Below are 16,044 nucleotides of genomic sequence, written 5' to 3'. Positions count from 1 at the left end.
GAAAGAAGAGAAGCCTGTGGGCACTGCAGCGATGAGCTGCTCTTCGACTCGAGGGAATCCCAGCGTGAGGATTCCCCCACCCTGCTGTGAAACCGAGCTTGAGCCCACCCCGCTGGTTGTGCTGATAATCGTGGGTGCCCACCCTGCTTATTGCTGTTGCGGATAGCAGGTGCCCACCCCGCTTTTCGTTTGTATTCGAGGGCGGGTGCCCCCCCCCGCAATTGCCTGTGTACTACGCGGGAGCCTACCCCACATCGCCTCTTTGTGGTGGTTTCAAGCGGGTGCCCACCCCGCAGTATTGTCCATTTTCATCACGGGTGCCCACCCCGCTTAGGCGCTGTTTTGGCGGGTGCCCACCCCGCCCTTGAGGAAGGAAGCACCGCCGCAACCGGGGCAAAGCAAAAGGAATCTCCTGGTCGCTTCTGAATGCGACCCGGAAGTCAGGCAGGACGAGCCCGACATTGGCGGATCCTGCCGGTGAGACAGGAAGTCCTGCCAGCCTGGAGACGCGAGAGCAACGAACCTGGCGGTGTCGAGCGGGGCTCCCGTATGCCAGCGGGTGAGAGCCCCGCCAGATGTGCAGAAATGTTCCGGGTCCCAGGAGGGGGCCCGGGTGAAGAGTAAAGGCAGCTGAGGCCGCCGACGGCAGCGCGTGGCTCCCAGGAGCGAAGGGAAGCCCCGCGCCGTGAGAAAAGTGCTGCCTGAGGGAGAGAAGACCCCGAGCGGCACCAGGAGCCACAGCGAGATCACCTGTCCCGGTGAGTGAGGGTTCACGTTGTATGGGACAGACAAACTCAGAGCGGCCCCGGCTGGCAGCGGGCTGCTCCAACGAGAGCGGCAGTGTTCATTATATTAGGGGCCCCCGTGGGGTTTGGGTGCAAGTTCTTTTTGGCGCATGTTTATTTTGAGAGCCTGTGTGCTCCAACATGGGGGCAACGTTATTTAAAAGCCCCCCTTTGCTGCGATGGTCACAGTTGCCCCACTAGACAGTGGGCAACTGCAACGATGGGGACAGTTAATTTAGAAGGGCCCAAAGGGGCTGAAGAGGCACAGATGTGCCAAGGCCCTTTACTTTATTTTGTTGATCCTCAGCTGCGCCGCACCAGAGCGGGTAGCTGCACTGTTTTGCCGCATTCCTTCCCCTACGTAGTCCCAGTGGGGACCCCAGGGCCCAAGTGAGAGCCCAGGCCTACATTTGCTATGCACAGCTGCCCAGCAAGTAGTGGGCAGCTGCAACGTTTAGGTTTTGCGCAGTGGCTCACCCTTGACCTTCGCTGCCTAGGCAGCCGCCCTGACTTTGTAGACATAGGGCATTTGAGACCCTTTTCTGAGATGGCCAGTTGGCCAGGGGGATTGTTAGATTTATAGGGCACCAGGCCCTAATGTGATGTGGTGCTAGGAAATGTGATGTATGTAGTATGATTACGCACCCTGTGTTATACCTCTAAATGTGTTTTATGATTAGGAGGTTGTTTTGCATATAATGGTTTATGCTAGTGAGATTTATTCACTAATGTGAGTTATGCTTAGGAGGTTAGGGTCTAAGGTGTTTAGACTTGTGAGAAAAATGCATAATGGGTTTATGCTGATGAGGTTGGCGCAGAATGTAATGTGCGCCTGATGTGATACTGAGCCTAATGTAGTTGATGTTACAGGCTGATGCTAAGTATAGTGATTACCAGTAGTACTGGTTGTGTTCCATGTTTATGATAAATTCTACATTTACAAAGTTCACTTTGTGATGGTACTGACAGTGGTCCATTTGGCCCTGTCAGGTGTAAATAATCCTTTGTAAATATGACCTAGTGCCAGGTGGCACCATGTATAATATGTACTTACTATTCTATGCTGTTATGATAATACAAAGGCTATTTTTATATATAACCTTATGTGGAGTTCCTTTTGTGGTGTGCCTGGGATGTTGTTGCTGTGTGCGTGCAAAAATTCTTTACACATTGCCTCCGGGATAAGCCTGACTGCTCGTGCCAAGCTACCAAGGGGGTGAGCGGGGGTTATCTTTGGCGTGTTACTTTCTTGCCCTGACTAGAGTGGTGGTTTCTGCCTGGCTTTGGCACACGCCTCAGCCAACCAGAAATCCCATTTCTAACAGTGCAAATCCTATCTTTGTGACAGATCCCAATACATTAAAAGGGGCAATTCTGTCTCTAATCTTAGCAAGGCCTCACAGGACTCCTTCCTCACCACCTTACTTTTCGAACTTTATGAGGAGTAATTAGGTGATGTATTGGTAAAACAGGTTATCTTTCCTTTCTGCAACATGTAGATAATACTCCTCTATATACGCAGATCAAATGCGCTCACCTCAACTCTTAAAGAAATTCCAAACTATAACAAAACTACAGCTGATGATAAGAAGACTAGACTTCTCCTTTCCCACATCAAAGGCTAGAAACTTCAAACTGATGAGAAAAATCAAATTAAGGACATTTGTCTTTCACAAAAAAATTATCAACTCAGTAGAGTCCCTTGGCTGCAACGTTCACAACCCTTTACTCCACAACAGCCATGTCGAAGAGACCAAAATGAACATCAGATCCAATTAAAAATTCTGCATAGCCTCAAGCCCATCCTACCAAAGGAAGGCCTTAAATTAGCACGTCGGCCTTCCCACTCATCGGGCCGGACATATTCTGGACCCCATCTGGTCTAACTTTCCTATTCTTGTAAGGGATCCCCTCCCAGTGACTTGGTCAGACCATTTTATATCCTATTTTTCTTGGACTGTCTCCAAGGTTGAGACCCGGGTGCATTTTTACCAGAAGCCTGCTTTTGGGAAATTGGATCCTTTGGAACTTGCTCAAGCCTTGGATACCACCAGGCCTGTTCTGTCTGGGGGTCTGGAGGAGTGCCTGTCAGGGTTTACGGGTTGGGTCTCCAGTGCAGTGAATTCGATTGCCTCTCTACGACCTATTAGACCGGCCAGAGCTGCGCCCTCCAAACCATGGTTTACACCTGCTCTTAAAGCGGTTAAACATGAGTGTAAAATTTTGGAGCGGGCGTGGCGCCGGAGTGGCTACTGCCTTGTGGCTAAAACAAAACTTAGAGCAATGCAAAGAACCTATTATGTCGCCATTTCTACGGCGAAAGGTCATTTCTTTGCGGCTCGCATTGACGCTGCCAGGAACAACTCTAAAGAAATGTTTGCCATAGTGCAGAGTTTCACCTCCCCGCTGGCTCAAGCTAGTGTTACTCCCTCCTCTTTTGATTGGTGTAACACTCTGTCAGGGTTCTTTAGAGATAAAATCAAGGCCATTCAGGCCTCGTTCTCTTCAGGCAAGGGCGATCATGGAGGGCCGCTGGTTTCCCAAGCCGTGCCCCCCTCTGGCACGCTGTCTGCCTTTAGACCAGTTCACCCGCTGGAAACTCTTCAAATTCTTAGAGGTCTGAAATCTGGTTCTCCGGCCGATGCCTGCCCGGCCAGGCTTCTGGCCGCCGTAGCTGAGAGTATCCACCTTGAAGTCAATTTGATTATTAATCTGTCTCTACAGTCAATGGCTGTTCCTCAGGGCTGGAAGCAGGCAAAGATTCTTCCCCTCCTTAAAAAGCCCTCTCTGGATCCACTTAACCCAGGCAATTATCAGCCCATCTCTCTTTTGCCAGCTATAGCCAAAGTCTGTGAGAAGGTGGTTCATAAGCAATTGACAGAATTTGTGGAGTCCTGGGCTCTTTTGCACTCAGCTCAATCAGGGTTTCGTGCTGCCCACAGCACTGAGACGGTCTTGGTTGAGGTTGTGGAGGCCATTCGGGCGTGCCTTGATGTCGGGGGTAGGGCAGCTTTGATTCTGCTTGACCTCTTGGCGGCTTTCGATATGGTCCCACACGATCTTCTCTTGGCCCGCCTCGCTGATATTGGAGTGTCAGGGGCTGTATGGGGCTGGCTTAGGTCTTTTTTGGAGGAGCGGGCTGAGCAGATCTGGCTCCCTCCTTTCAATTCCTCTCTTAATACGGTCACCACGGGTGACCAGCTGGGCTCCTCCCTTAGCCCTTTCCTTTTTAACATTTATGTTACGCCTTTGATCCATCTGGATGAAGCTCTCGGGGCTAAGGTTTTGGCTTATGCGGATGACACCCAGCTGCTGTTCACCTGGGATAAAGCTTCTAATTCAGTCCTTGCGGCGCAACCCTTCGTTCCATCTTCACTTGGCTGGCGGACGCTCAGCTTAAGTGTAATGAGCAAAAATCGGAGATCCTGCTTTTTGGCAAATTTCCTGCCGACTTTAGCGAACAGCTGTGGCCACAGGAGCTTCCACTTCCCCTGTCTGAGGGACAGCCCGCTAAGAACTTGGGTGTCTGGTTCGAGGAGAATCTTTCCTTTTCCACTCATATTAGGAAAACTGCTGGGTGCTGCTTTGGTCTTATAAAAACCCTTAGCAATTTTTTTCCTCTGCTCCCGCAGGCAGCCAGAGAAATGATCACCTGTGCTTTGATTCTCTCTCGGCTGGATTACGCCAATGCCTTATATGCGGGGGTCCCTGGGTACCTGATTAAAAAACTGCAGGTGGTCCAGAACACTGCAGCCAGATTGCTTCTGGGTATCTCGTCAAGGAAGAGTGTCACCTCTCACCTGCACTCTCTTCACTGGCTACCCGTGGTGGCCAGGATCAAGTTTAAACTCTTGGTCCTGGCCCATCGAGCTCTCCACGGTCAGGGCCCCCTTTATCTCCAGAGGCGTTTTTCCTTTTATGTCCCCTCGCGGGCCTTATGCTCTTCGTCCCTCTGTCTTGCTTCTGTTCCGCGCTTCAAACTCCAGAGGGTCGGGGGCTGTTCCCTGGTGGTTAAAGCCAGCGTGGCCTGGAATGCTCTTCCTCCTGATCTTCGCCTTACTCACGAGCTTGCAGCATTCAAAAGGAAGCTCAAAACACATCTCTTTGCGTGATTGGCTCTCCTCTTCCCTCGGGTTTTGCGCCGGGACACTTACAAGTAGCCGAGCGCGTTACAAGTGGACATAACATAACATAACATTAGCCGTCCAACCTTCAGTCAAGAAATGTTTAGTTTAGGGTAATGTTCTGCCCACTGTCGACTAGGGGCTACCTAGCAAAATCCTTTCAAAGAAACCTAATAGTGAAACAACATTGTACTCTGCCAACTTGGAGGTATATAAGGTCCCGCAGTGCTGTGAAATAATGTTTTTATAACAGTTTGATACAGTATGCAAGTTAGAACTGAAGAAAAGCGATTAGAATTAGACATTGATTAACAAAAACAGATGCACCTACAATGCAAAGATCCATGATGTAGATAGACTACTTCACCAGCCTGTATGTAGACATGCATAACGATAGCCCTGTCATTAAAGGAAATCTGGTGGAGTATGCATTGAGGTAATGTGCAAAAGCACATTTCTCTTTTAATTTTCTGCTCTCTGGGGAAAACGTGTTTCTCCCTGAAGAAACCCTCTCCGTTGAATCCCTCTAAAACTACCCTTTCCTTACCCTTGCTGAAAAGAAGCTAACTTCCAGAGGAGTAACTTTGCAGGTTTTATGAGTGTGGAAACAACCTTTGGAGTACCCACTAGTTAATGAGTTTTGGGAATGCACACCATACTTGGCATGACCGCCTTTACTAGAATGCCCAGGGTCCCGCATTACCCCTTAAAGATTGCTAGTGTGTAGGATCCACTACAAAGGTCCCCTGTTCTCTGCAGATCAGTTTTGTACACAAATAAGTCCCAATTGTGTGTGAAATAGAACTTTGTGCATCAGGCCCTGTGTCTTGAGTAACACAAATGTGAGAAGAAGCAACTGACATGCAATTAATTGCCAATGTCTTGCCCAAATTGCTTCCCTTTTCAACTCTCTTTCTAAACGTCCTCTAAAAAAAAAAACTCCTATGCTATCTAATTGGAAAGGAAAAGGAATGCAGCCACCTGCCTCCCTTATAATCTACCACAAAATGTTCATGCCCCATCCTATATCTAAAGCAAAAAGCTACCAATCGATCAGTGGTGTTGAGTTTTGTATGAACTATTCACCATGCTTCCAACGAGCATCTACTGGCTCCAGAGTCTCTGGAGACATGGGTAGCGGCTGAAAAGGGATGGAAGTGCTAGTGTAGTATCCTTCCCTGCACCACTTACCTAGGGTCTGTGAAGATGCTCTGAAAAGTGCTTGAGTTGATGCTACTGCCCGTGCCCGCCTACCTCTCCCCTCAACTCTGTGGGGATCCGAGAAGAGGAAGGAATGGAAGAGTCTCCTGGGAGAATGTGAGCGGTACACATGAAAACATTTATCATGTAGTTTTTCCATTAGTGAAAAGTAGTTGCAAATTGCGCACCAACATTTTGTAAATGGAATAGTATGTTGCAAGCAGACCTATGTATAAGGTCATAAGACCACCATGTCTGTTATAGTATTTAAAAAAAGATTTTTTTTTAATGCAGCATATTTCCCTTAAAGGAATCTTACTGTTTTTGAAACAAAAAGTTTTGTTTTCCAAAATGTTTTACTGAGAGTTGATAGCGGGCACATGGAACACTGCCTACTCTCTCTCAAGCTTATTTCAAGATTCACAGTGGGGAAGTGGTTCAAAGAGGACACTTTCACCTTTGTGAACCAGTCACCATACCCATTTAGGAGTCTGTAACTTTTCAGTCTTTTGTGATTGATTATGGTTACAAAGCAGTCTTATATCAGAGTCAGCACTGCTATATACAACTGATATCCAAAACACGCCCCCATCCAAACCGCTATTTTGGAACCATTTCTATAACTGTTTAGTGATTAAGAAAACCTTTGATGGGTTGCGAAATAGGTTTGGTACATTTGGTAAAGGCTTCTATCATTCGCAATCTCTACCATTTACCAAACAGGAGGCTTTGCAAAAGCTAAAGCCTTCATACATGAGGCCCTTAAAAGCTAGTCTACTTACTAATAAAAGGCCTTAACATTTTATGTATTCTTGTGTTTGTCAGTGTAGAAAATAAAATTATATAATCTTAGAATGGTGTATGGTTTGTATAGAAATATTTGAGTGTTCAGTATTTGCTTCTATTTTCTAGGTTTAACATTAATTAGTCCATTCTCAGAGAGTACAAAACACGATTGTCTCAGACAATGTGTCTGTAATTCTCAGTTGATGCTGACCGCTTGGTCAGCAAATGTGAAATAAATGTTAATTAGTTGGGACAAAAGTGACAAACATGGCCCTAGTTTAGAAAAGTAGGGTAAATGTGTGCAGGGGCAGAGTACCACTCATAATTCCTGAATCTGCACTATCAACATCCCAATTGCAGGTGTTACACTATACACCTTAGAATTGTTCTTTAGTTTTCCACACCAGAATTCCTTCAGGATCTTTACTTGACATATTTACATCCAAGCAAAGAAGAAGCACTATGCCACAGGTCAGGAGTAGCATAAAAGTCATTGCTTAAAACTGAAACAGAGGGTGACCGTGCTTAAGAATCCACATTCAATACCATAGTACTACCTTAGTTGGAGCTCATAGTTTTACATATTCAATTTTCTGCTAAAGAATCAGATCAATTTACTCCAATTTATGATCTAACCCAGAATTGCGATGTACTACAAAATCAATATTTATTACTGGGGTAAAGGAAATTTACTTAATTTTCTTCACTCAGCTTTTCGTTTTTTTTTTAGGTTTTCTTGCTTTTAAAAGTGAGAATTTGTTTATTATTGAGAAAATCACACATTCTAGAACATTGAAAATTTTGCTAAAAATGTCAGGATACAAGTGTTTTCTTTTCTCCTGAAATAGTCTTATACCTTGTCCATTTAAACACTTCACACTTACTGAGTAGACCCTTTGAATGTGCACTAAATTGAATTTATATTTTTGCTCTTTCACAGGAGGTCTCCAGTTGCAACTCAGCCACCAATTCCAAGAGTCAGTCTTCAAGGTTAGTGGGACAAGTTATTTTTTACATAAAATATCCCTAATTTCCTACAATATCACAGATGTGTTGCTATCAAAAGTTGTGGTCTTTCTTTGGCGATTTGGAAACACAAATTTTCAGTATATTCTACACGGACAGAATAGTAACAATAAAGAGTGCACTACTCAAAGTGCAGGTCATGGTCAAGGCAAACTATTGCCCCATTCTCAAATAGTACTTAATTGCAAACTGAGGGCCTGATTATGGAGTCGGAAGGACGACACTGATGCCGCATTGCGATGGGAATGCCTTCATTGCGGCGTGTGCTGCGGGCTGAAGCACACAAAAAAAACTAATCTGACATATCCCTGCACCATGTGGCAGGCACCGCATGGTGCCTGCCACATGGTGCAGGGATATATAAGGGGTCACCATAGGTACCCCCAAGGCACAGAGCGGAGGGCAGGCAACGCCACTGTTGTAAGGATTGCAGTCCCTCCGATGAGCCCGACGGATACGTGGTTGTCAGTCTGTCTACCTGCCCTCCATCCTCTGACCCTGGTAATGCGGCGGGTGGTCCTGCAGGGTCCGATGGCGGTGGGACAGCCACCGACGGCCTGACGGTGGCAGTCCCACCGAATTGTAATGAGGCCCTAAGTGCCTCTTTTTTTCCTGCTTTCCTCTTTTGTAGTTCTTCTTCCTGATCTAGTGTTCTTCTCTTATCATTACTTACTATGCACAACAGTAGAAGTGTAATCTGACAAATAAAATATATACATCTAGTTTCTCACCCTTTGGCTAACACCCCAACTGAGTGAAAGAAACCAAAAAAGGCCCACCTGCCTTGTAATGTATTGTGTATTATTTGTAATGCACAAACAAATGCTGGGGGAACAGCTGCAAACACAGAAAACAATGAAACATAAATAAACCCAAATTGTATACTGGCCAAAACAATAATGGAAGGAAGTAATAAAGCAGAACTCTATAATCAACAACAAATGTGTACAGCAAGACTGAAATGCAAATCAAACAAGCGTTAGCAAAAAGAATAAGTATGGTTTGCATGATGCTTGCAAACATAGGGTTGTACAGATTCTGTTTGTATACATCAGGACATTGAATAACCCCTATTCTTGGAACACATAAATGAGAGTGCAGCTTGTTTAATATGCTGCATTTAATAGGTTTAGCCAAAGAGCTTGACTTGATCTGTAAAATAATTGAGTGCCGGGCCCATATTGTTGCGCACGGACTAAGAGTGACACTATCAAAGGTTTGGGTGCCAAATGCCAATGCTTTTTAGTCTTGATTCTACCTCATGTCTCTTTAATCTGCCACCAGAACCTCCCTGATGTTTGATCTCATTCTTGCAGGTTCTCTTTCATCCCTGTCGTTTCCCCTTCTTCATGGGTGTTCTGTCTTTCTCTTCCTCCTTCTTTTCCTATGGTGTGTTTTACTCTCTCTTGCTCTGTGTCAAAGTCTGATGAAGAAAAATAAGTGCTGGCCCCTAAAAACAACTGCCGGTGGGCCCCAGCCACACCCACGGCTCACATTAAGTACTGATGCCATGCTATTGAAACACACACAACTTGTCATGTCAGATTCAGCTATGACCTTAAATCTCTCAGACTGTGCTCTGTAACACAGTATCGGCCCACCACTCGGTGGGGCGGGGGGTTTGGGGGAGGGGGGAACAGAGGGGTGAATGAAAAAAAAGAAAAACTAAACTCACTTACCTGAATGCAGCCAGGTGCTGCCGCCTCTGCTCCATCTCCTCCACGCCACAATAGGATGCTCCCAGCCTCCTAGAAGCCCCTGTCCAATCACAACGTTGCTTTAAGCAGTGTTGTGATCCTCTGAGCGCCGTCGTTTGGTGCTCAGACAGGGGCTTGGAGGCTTTTCAGGTTCCTCACCAGGCTGTGTAATGCAGCCTGGTGGGGAAGATGCAAAGTGCGCATGACAGTTAGACCGGCCCTCTTGGGCTGGTCAAACCGTCATGCGCACTTTTGAGTGTGCTTTACACTCGTTCCCTCGTTTTCCCTCGTTTTGTTTTTTACACTGCTTGGAGAGCAGTGGGGCGACACTCCTCCGCCTTACCAGAGAAGCCGCCACTGCTGTAACATTAAAGGAAATGTGCTGGCTCATACATGGAGTGCAGGACTCATCGTCCGTCAGTAAGAGCATAGCCTCATTAGAATTAATTTTTGGAGGTGCGAAATGGAAGGATTTCTAACTTGTGCAAAGCTTCCATCCACCACCTGAAAAAAAGCCATATACTAGATGTCCCTCTTGAGTCTGACAGAAGTCCTGGAAGATACTTTCTCAAAGGTGCATTACCGTAAGCCATTACTCAATGTTCCCCTTGAGTCAGACACAAGGCATTGATGAGTCTTTCACAAAGAGTCAGTGCCAGAGTCATTACTAGATGTTCCTGTTGAGTCAGACACAAGACAGTGTTGTATACCAGACTGCAATACCTTAGGCCTACAGGGCCTATGCGATTCAAACAACCATCACTGCCCACTCACCAGCATACCAGAGATGTGAATGTTTGCTTGTTTTGAAAATGAAACACAACATTGGAAATGGCCTGACTGTCCTTCTGATCATGACAGATCATTGAGGGGTGGCTTCTGAAACACCTAAATTTCCATAATCACTTTTGCAAGTCAATTGATGTTAGCTTCCTTTCTATGGACCAAATAATAATGCCAAGGTCATCATTTAGTTCTTGAAGAGGCATATAAGACATCCCACTGTTTATAGATATTACCATTCTCCGGTACTTAGCATCTGCCAGTATTCTGTACCCGGAATAGCCCTCTGTTTGTTTGAGGCTGATAAGAACACACAAATAAAACAAAGTGTAGCATGGGTAGAGCAGTAGGGTGGACCTCCGAGGAACTACTTTGTTAGCCAGTCAGGCATGCATGTGGAAAATGTATGAAGATTCGGTTGCAGCAGTGACAGTCGGTACTGTATGCTACTCTTGAACCAGGCTTTAGTCCTTGAAGAGTCTTTCCCAGTGGTACAGAATGCAAGCCATTACTAAACGTCTCACTTGAGTCAGGCACAAGTCTTCGAAGTGCTTTTCACAAGGGTGTGGTTCTGCAAGCTCTTACTATAGCTCTTACTATAGCTTGCAGCTGTACATATGCCTTTAGCAGACGTTAAGACAAACACTCCTGCCCCCTCAATCCAGGGTACCAGAGCTTCATGAACACAGCAGATTACTGTGGACTTCTCATTCATTGAAAGTGGAACACAGCAATGGGATATGTAGCTGTCCTTTTGAGCAAAGCAAATCATAACAAGGGTGCACCTGAAATACACAGAGTTGTATATGTATTTGTGATAGCCCTATGATTTTATTTCCTTTCTGTGAAAAAAATTAATATACCAATGATGGATAAGGATGGTGGTAGTCACTAATCACAGCTCTAGTCTGTAACCCCAGCAGCTGTTTATCAGTTGCTGGGAACTGAAATAATGTGCAGCTCTGATGCCTGACACAACATCTTTATTGATGAGACACATGATACCTAAGTGGTGCTACAGTGTTTGCTAACCTTTGGGAAATTGCATGCAAAACACTGAAACTCGAATGTTAAGGGCACGTGGGACAAGCAGTATCCAAAAGGAGCTCAACCAATCAAGCCTATGGCTGAAAGAGGCAGATCTGAAATACCCTCTCGCTTTTCGACTTAATTTTGTGTTTATGTAATTAGGTCAGGCAGGCAGCTAAAAAAGATTGACTGAATATCAACCCACAGAATATCATTGTAATAAAATATTGAGGGCAGGATATAGAGGGACAAAATATGGAAAAATAGGTGCATATATGGACATATAGATTTACTATTCCTAATTCCACATCTATATGTGCTTTCAAGATATATGTACAGAGTAGTTACAAAGGCATGGAGTTAGGTAAAGAAAATCTAGACTTACCTGACAATATTTGTTTTCGATATTCTGTCCACTTGATGCTCAGGGGTTGATATTCATGGTTCACATCCGTAAAGAGGAACAACATAAAACAATGTTCTGCACAACACATAGATAAAGCAGTCTCAGAAGAGATAAGCTGCAGAGAGTACTCATCTTCTTGATTTGAGGTAGTAAAAGCTGTAGCCACCTTCCAACTCATCACTATCGCCTGCACAGATAATGTGTTGGTTTATGTTCATTACCGGTGAAGTTGTTTGTTAGCTTTAAGTCTGATGAAACTGTTCCAGAGTTTCACCCCTGCCATTTAATTGATTTTAATCCAAATTTCAAAAAGTGCAAACTCTGGAGGAGCAGGATTTTGTCAGAACAGGAGCACAGGCTTCTGACTGACTGCTGGGAATAAAAGAGATCTGAGAAATGTTTCGAGACTTTTCTGTGTAAGAGAAAGGTACCTCCTATGTACTTTTGGGTTGTAGAGGAGGGGGAAAAGAATTGTAAGAAAAACCTCTAAACTAACCCTCTTACTTTAGCTAGAGGCTGTGGGCTCTCATAAATCAAAACATGTCCCCTAAGGAGAAGAAAGAAAGAGACTTTTCTGTTCCATGTTTTTTAAACCAAGGGCAGAACTCTGTGTTGGATCCGGTGACATAAGTGCCACCAATTCAGTTGAAAACTCATGGTCATTTTACCTTAGCATAGGTACTGCGGATGTCTCTGTTGTGATACTGTTTTAAGGGTTGAACAGATTATTTTTTACGAAATTCATCGCCATTCGGTATTGATATCACTGCTGCATTTATTAATAATTTGTGGTGTTCACCTGTTAAAACAGTAAAACAAAAGGTGATGTGAGGATGCTTACAAAACGTCTAACCACTGGCAATCACTGGGGGAGAATTCCAACCCACCTCAGTTTGAACCTAGCCATATGCAAATCCGTCTTGACCCTGCTCCATGCCAGGTCCTCCCTGAACCAGAACCCAAGGCTGGTTTCGCCGTGATTTGGGCTTTTCAGTCAGGTGTAGCTTGGTTCCAGAGGTACAGTGAGGAAGGGACCCATGTCTGGGCATACCCATGGCGACTGTGTCACTGGAACCAAGCTATACCTGTCTGATGAGCCCTGATGAGTGTGAAACCAGTCCTGAGTTGCTTGCGTTCCGGTTCAGGGAGCCCCTGGCTTGGCTGTTCAGGCTGGACTGTTCTCATTGGTGTAGGGTGGAGACTGATTTGCATATAGCTGGCTCCAAACTGAGGTGGTGTGGTGTGCAACATAACAATGGACTGGGATGCAGCCCCAAGTAATCACCAGTCAAGTATTCCATCCATCACTTCCCGGTACACCTGTTAAAACAGGTCATATTTTGATAACTCAAATAGACGGAAATTTGACTATTTCGCACTGACCTGTGGCTTTTGGTTTGTACTTATATCTACTGTGAAAACTGAAATACGCAGCCTAAGATATGCACCATCTAATTGGAGCCCATGTTGCTCTTCCTTGGAGTGGAAGATGCTCTTTATTGCCCACTTATACTTATTTGCACTTCAAATATCATCAGTCTTCCACAAACAAATCACACTCCTGGCACAAAATGCTGGTCACATGATCCCAACAACCAGTTGCAAAATTCATCCACATCCAGCCTGAACATTACTCTGTGTTTTGAGGGAAAAGGACTGAGCTGCTTCTTCTCTTCCTTCCTTAGTTAGTACCAACGGGTCTCCTACATCCAGTGCGATAATGTAAGACAACAACAGACAGCGCTATGTGCTGCTTCAAGCATTTACTTCAAACTACCATCTCTTTGGCTCTTAAGATTCTGTGACTGTGTCTGCAAAACGTGCCAAAAAATGTGAAAACTCTGGCCATAAATCTGTCATATGTAGGATCCAATCTGCCATTGTAGCCACAGAGACTGTTAAACTATCCAGAAACACCTAGGTTTGTCAATGTCCCCTTCTTCTTGTACATTGCCCCCTCGCACCACGCATTAGAAGGATGTGCCCATTCCTGCAGCACGTGCTTCCTCAGTGAAATACCCCTGCCTCACGCAAGAAGAAATGGTTTGGTTTCCATCGCCTCTTCTCTCACAACTTTCTTGCTGCCTCACCTTCCCTGTATGTGTGGATTGTCTACAATACACTTGTCAGCGTGTGTGTGCAGGCGTGTATGTGTGTGCGTGTGTGAGAGTGTGTGTGCATAATGCAGATTGAGGCTCACTTTTGTCAACAGTGAAATTAACCTCTTTTTTATTAAAGGCAATGCTGGCTGGAAGAAACCAATTCAAATGAATTCCAGGATTGCCCTTTTTTAAACAAAATGTTTTTTAAGAAAGTCCAATGTCATTGGAGCGTGAGAAGTTTGAATTGGCTCCGCTTGTGAATAGGGAGCCTGTGAAGCTTTCTGAGGTATGGTGTAATGCGGTGTGTGGTGTGGGAGCTTGAGTATGAGTCTTGCAGCCAGGGCCTGACTGATCCTTGCGGGCACCGGGCGTCTCCCCAGTGGGCCGCCAGGTTGGGGGCCGGTTTTGAGCCCCTGGGGGCTGTTTTTGTTACCGGGGGCCGGCAGTATCAGCCTCCTCTAACAAAATCGTCCGAAACCGGCCCTTGCAAACGGCTCTGCCGCACCTCCCCCCCCCGGCGCCCCAGAGAGGGGCCGGCCAAGCAGTTTGCCAGGGCCGGTTTCGGTTCCCAGTCCGGCCCTGCTTGCAGCAGTGTTCTGGACGGGCTGGAGTCTGTGTAGGAGTTGTTTGGAGATTCAGGCATAGAGAGGATTGCTGTAGTCCAGCCTGCTGGTAGTAAGTGCTTGCATGACAGTCCATCTGGTGTTCTGAGGCAACCATTTGATGACCAGTTCTGTGGTCTGCATGTCTGATCTGTCCCTTCACGCATGATGGTATGGTGGCGGCGTAGTTCTTTTCTGTCACTTCAAAGTTTGGTGTCTTTACAGTGGAGGATTCTTTCCTTGAAAAGAGCCGGCAAAGCAACAAATCCAATCCCAAGCCGAGAGTTTATGCAGCTCTAAGAGGCGAAGGCAGCATATGGGGCCGCATTGGAAGCGGACTAGTAAACCCATTGTCTGTCAAAATTGGATTTTAAGAGGCCCTGAATTATGGGACCAATATCCACCTTCAGAAGTGCCAACTCACACGGCACCGCTGTTTGACAAACGGCGCCATCACTCATCACATGGTCACAAGGACAGCAGGTGCATTCACACGGAGAGCTGGAAACCCCTGCACAGAAGCGGTGTCCAGATGAGGTGAGAGGGTTCTACACAGGCAGTCCCCAATTCAAACCTCTCCAGGACCTCTGGTGGACGGTAGTGCAAGATGAGTTCCTGATAACTGTGGGCAGGGTGGCACTGGTGGTTTAGGCAGAGCAGGGGGTCCAAGGCCTTCATTTCCATGGCCTTGCCCCCTGGCCTTGCCCACGTTTTCTTCTTGAAAATTCACATGATGAACAATATCCTTAAATTGCCAGGACTCTAACTGCACAATCAGATGGCACTGTGCCCAGAAAACTTGACAGGATTTGGGGAAAACATGCACGATTCAGAGCGATAGCACGGCTTTCAGCATATTGTTTCCCAGTACAGATGTCAGAACTCCTAGTGGCTCTGTACCGGTGGGGGCACACCTCCAGGAGTCAACAATAATGGCCCGTGCGGTACCGGGCCACATCTAAAATGGTCCATAATGCGTGATGGTCATCCTGAACTAGTTCGTCGGTGCGGGATGGTTTAATGAGCCTTGTTACCATAGTAAACCTTCAGTGACAGTGTTCCAGAAATGGACCAAGAAACACATTAGCACTTTTGGCCACTAGATGGCCTCAGTGGTAGAATATATTTTGCTACCAGGTACACCACTGAGCTGCTGTTGTGGAGTATTTTAACTGCTACGTTTTTAACGTGAATGAAGCTTAGAAACAAAGCTGAGGGAAATGGTACTTGGAAAATGAGGGGAGACACGAGTTTCACGCTTTGCAGGACTCACCTGATCACTTGGATAATATACTTGTCGCCCATATTTTATTCCTGCCCCTTAAACGCCCTTGACAAGGACGCGCAGCGCGCCGCGCTCGTGCTGGCGGTTTCCAGGCCGATCTTGCTTTGTTTTAGGAGTTCATATCTTGCTCTACATTCCGGATGGCAGGAGGTGTCTCTTCGTCTCTTCCACATGGACAGTGGTATATTTCCCCCACAATGGGCCTATGTTTCCCATTAA

The 16,044-nt window shown here is 46.0% G+C and overlaps 1 protein-coding gene across 3 annotated transcripts in view; it reads left to right on the top strand.

The window, feature by feature from the left end:
* Positions 1–16,044, top strand: part of PDE4B (phosphodiesterase 4B) — a 1,470,628-nt gene that overhangs the window by 1,232,933 nt on the left and 221,651 nt on the right. For all 3 annotated transcript variants that reach the window (XM_085602355.1, XM_085602356.1, XM_085602357.1), the window contains one exon: positions 7,836–7,885. In XM_085602355.1, the coding sequence (XP_085458481.1) occupies positions 7,836–7,885 (50 nt within the window). The remainder of the gene's footprint in view (positions 1–7,835; positions 7,886–16,044) is intronic.

This window comes from Triturus cristatus, chromosome 4_2 (genome assembly GCF_964204655.1).
Source record: "Triturus cristatus chromosome 4_2, aTriCri1.1, whole genome shotgun sequence".
Lineage (NCBI taxonomy): Eukaryota > Metazoa > Chordata > Amphibia > Caudata > Salamandridae > Triturus > Triturus cristatus.
This window is presented reverse-complemented; position numbering and strand designations above follow the sequence as displayed.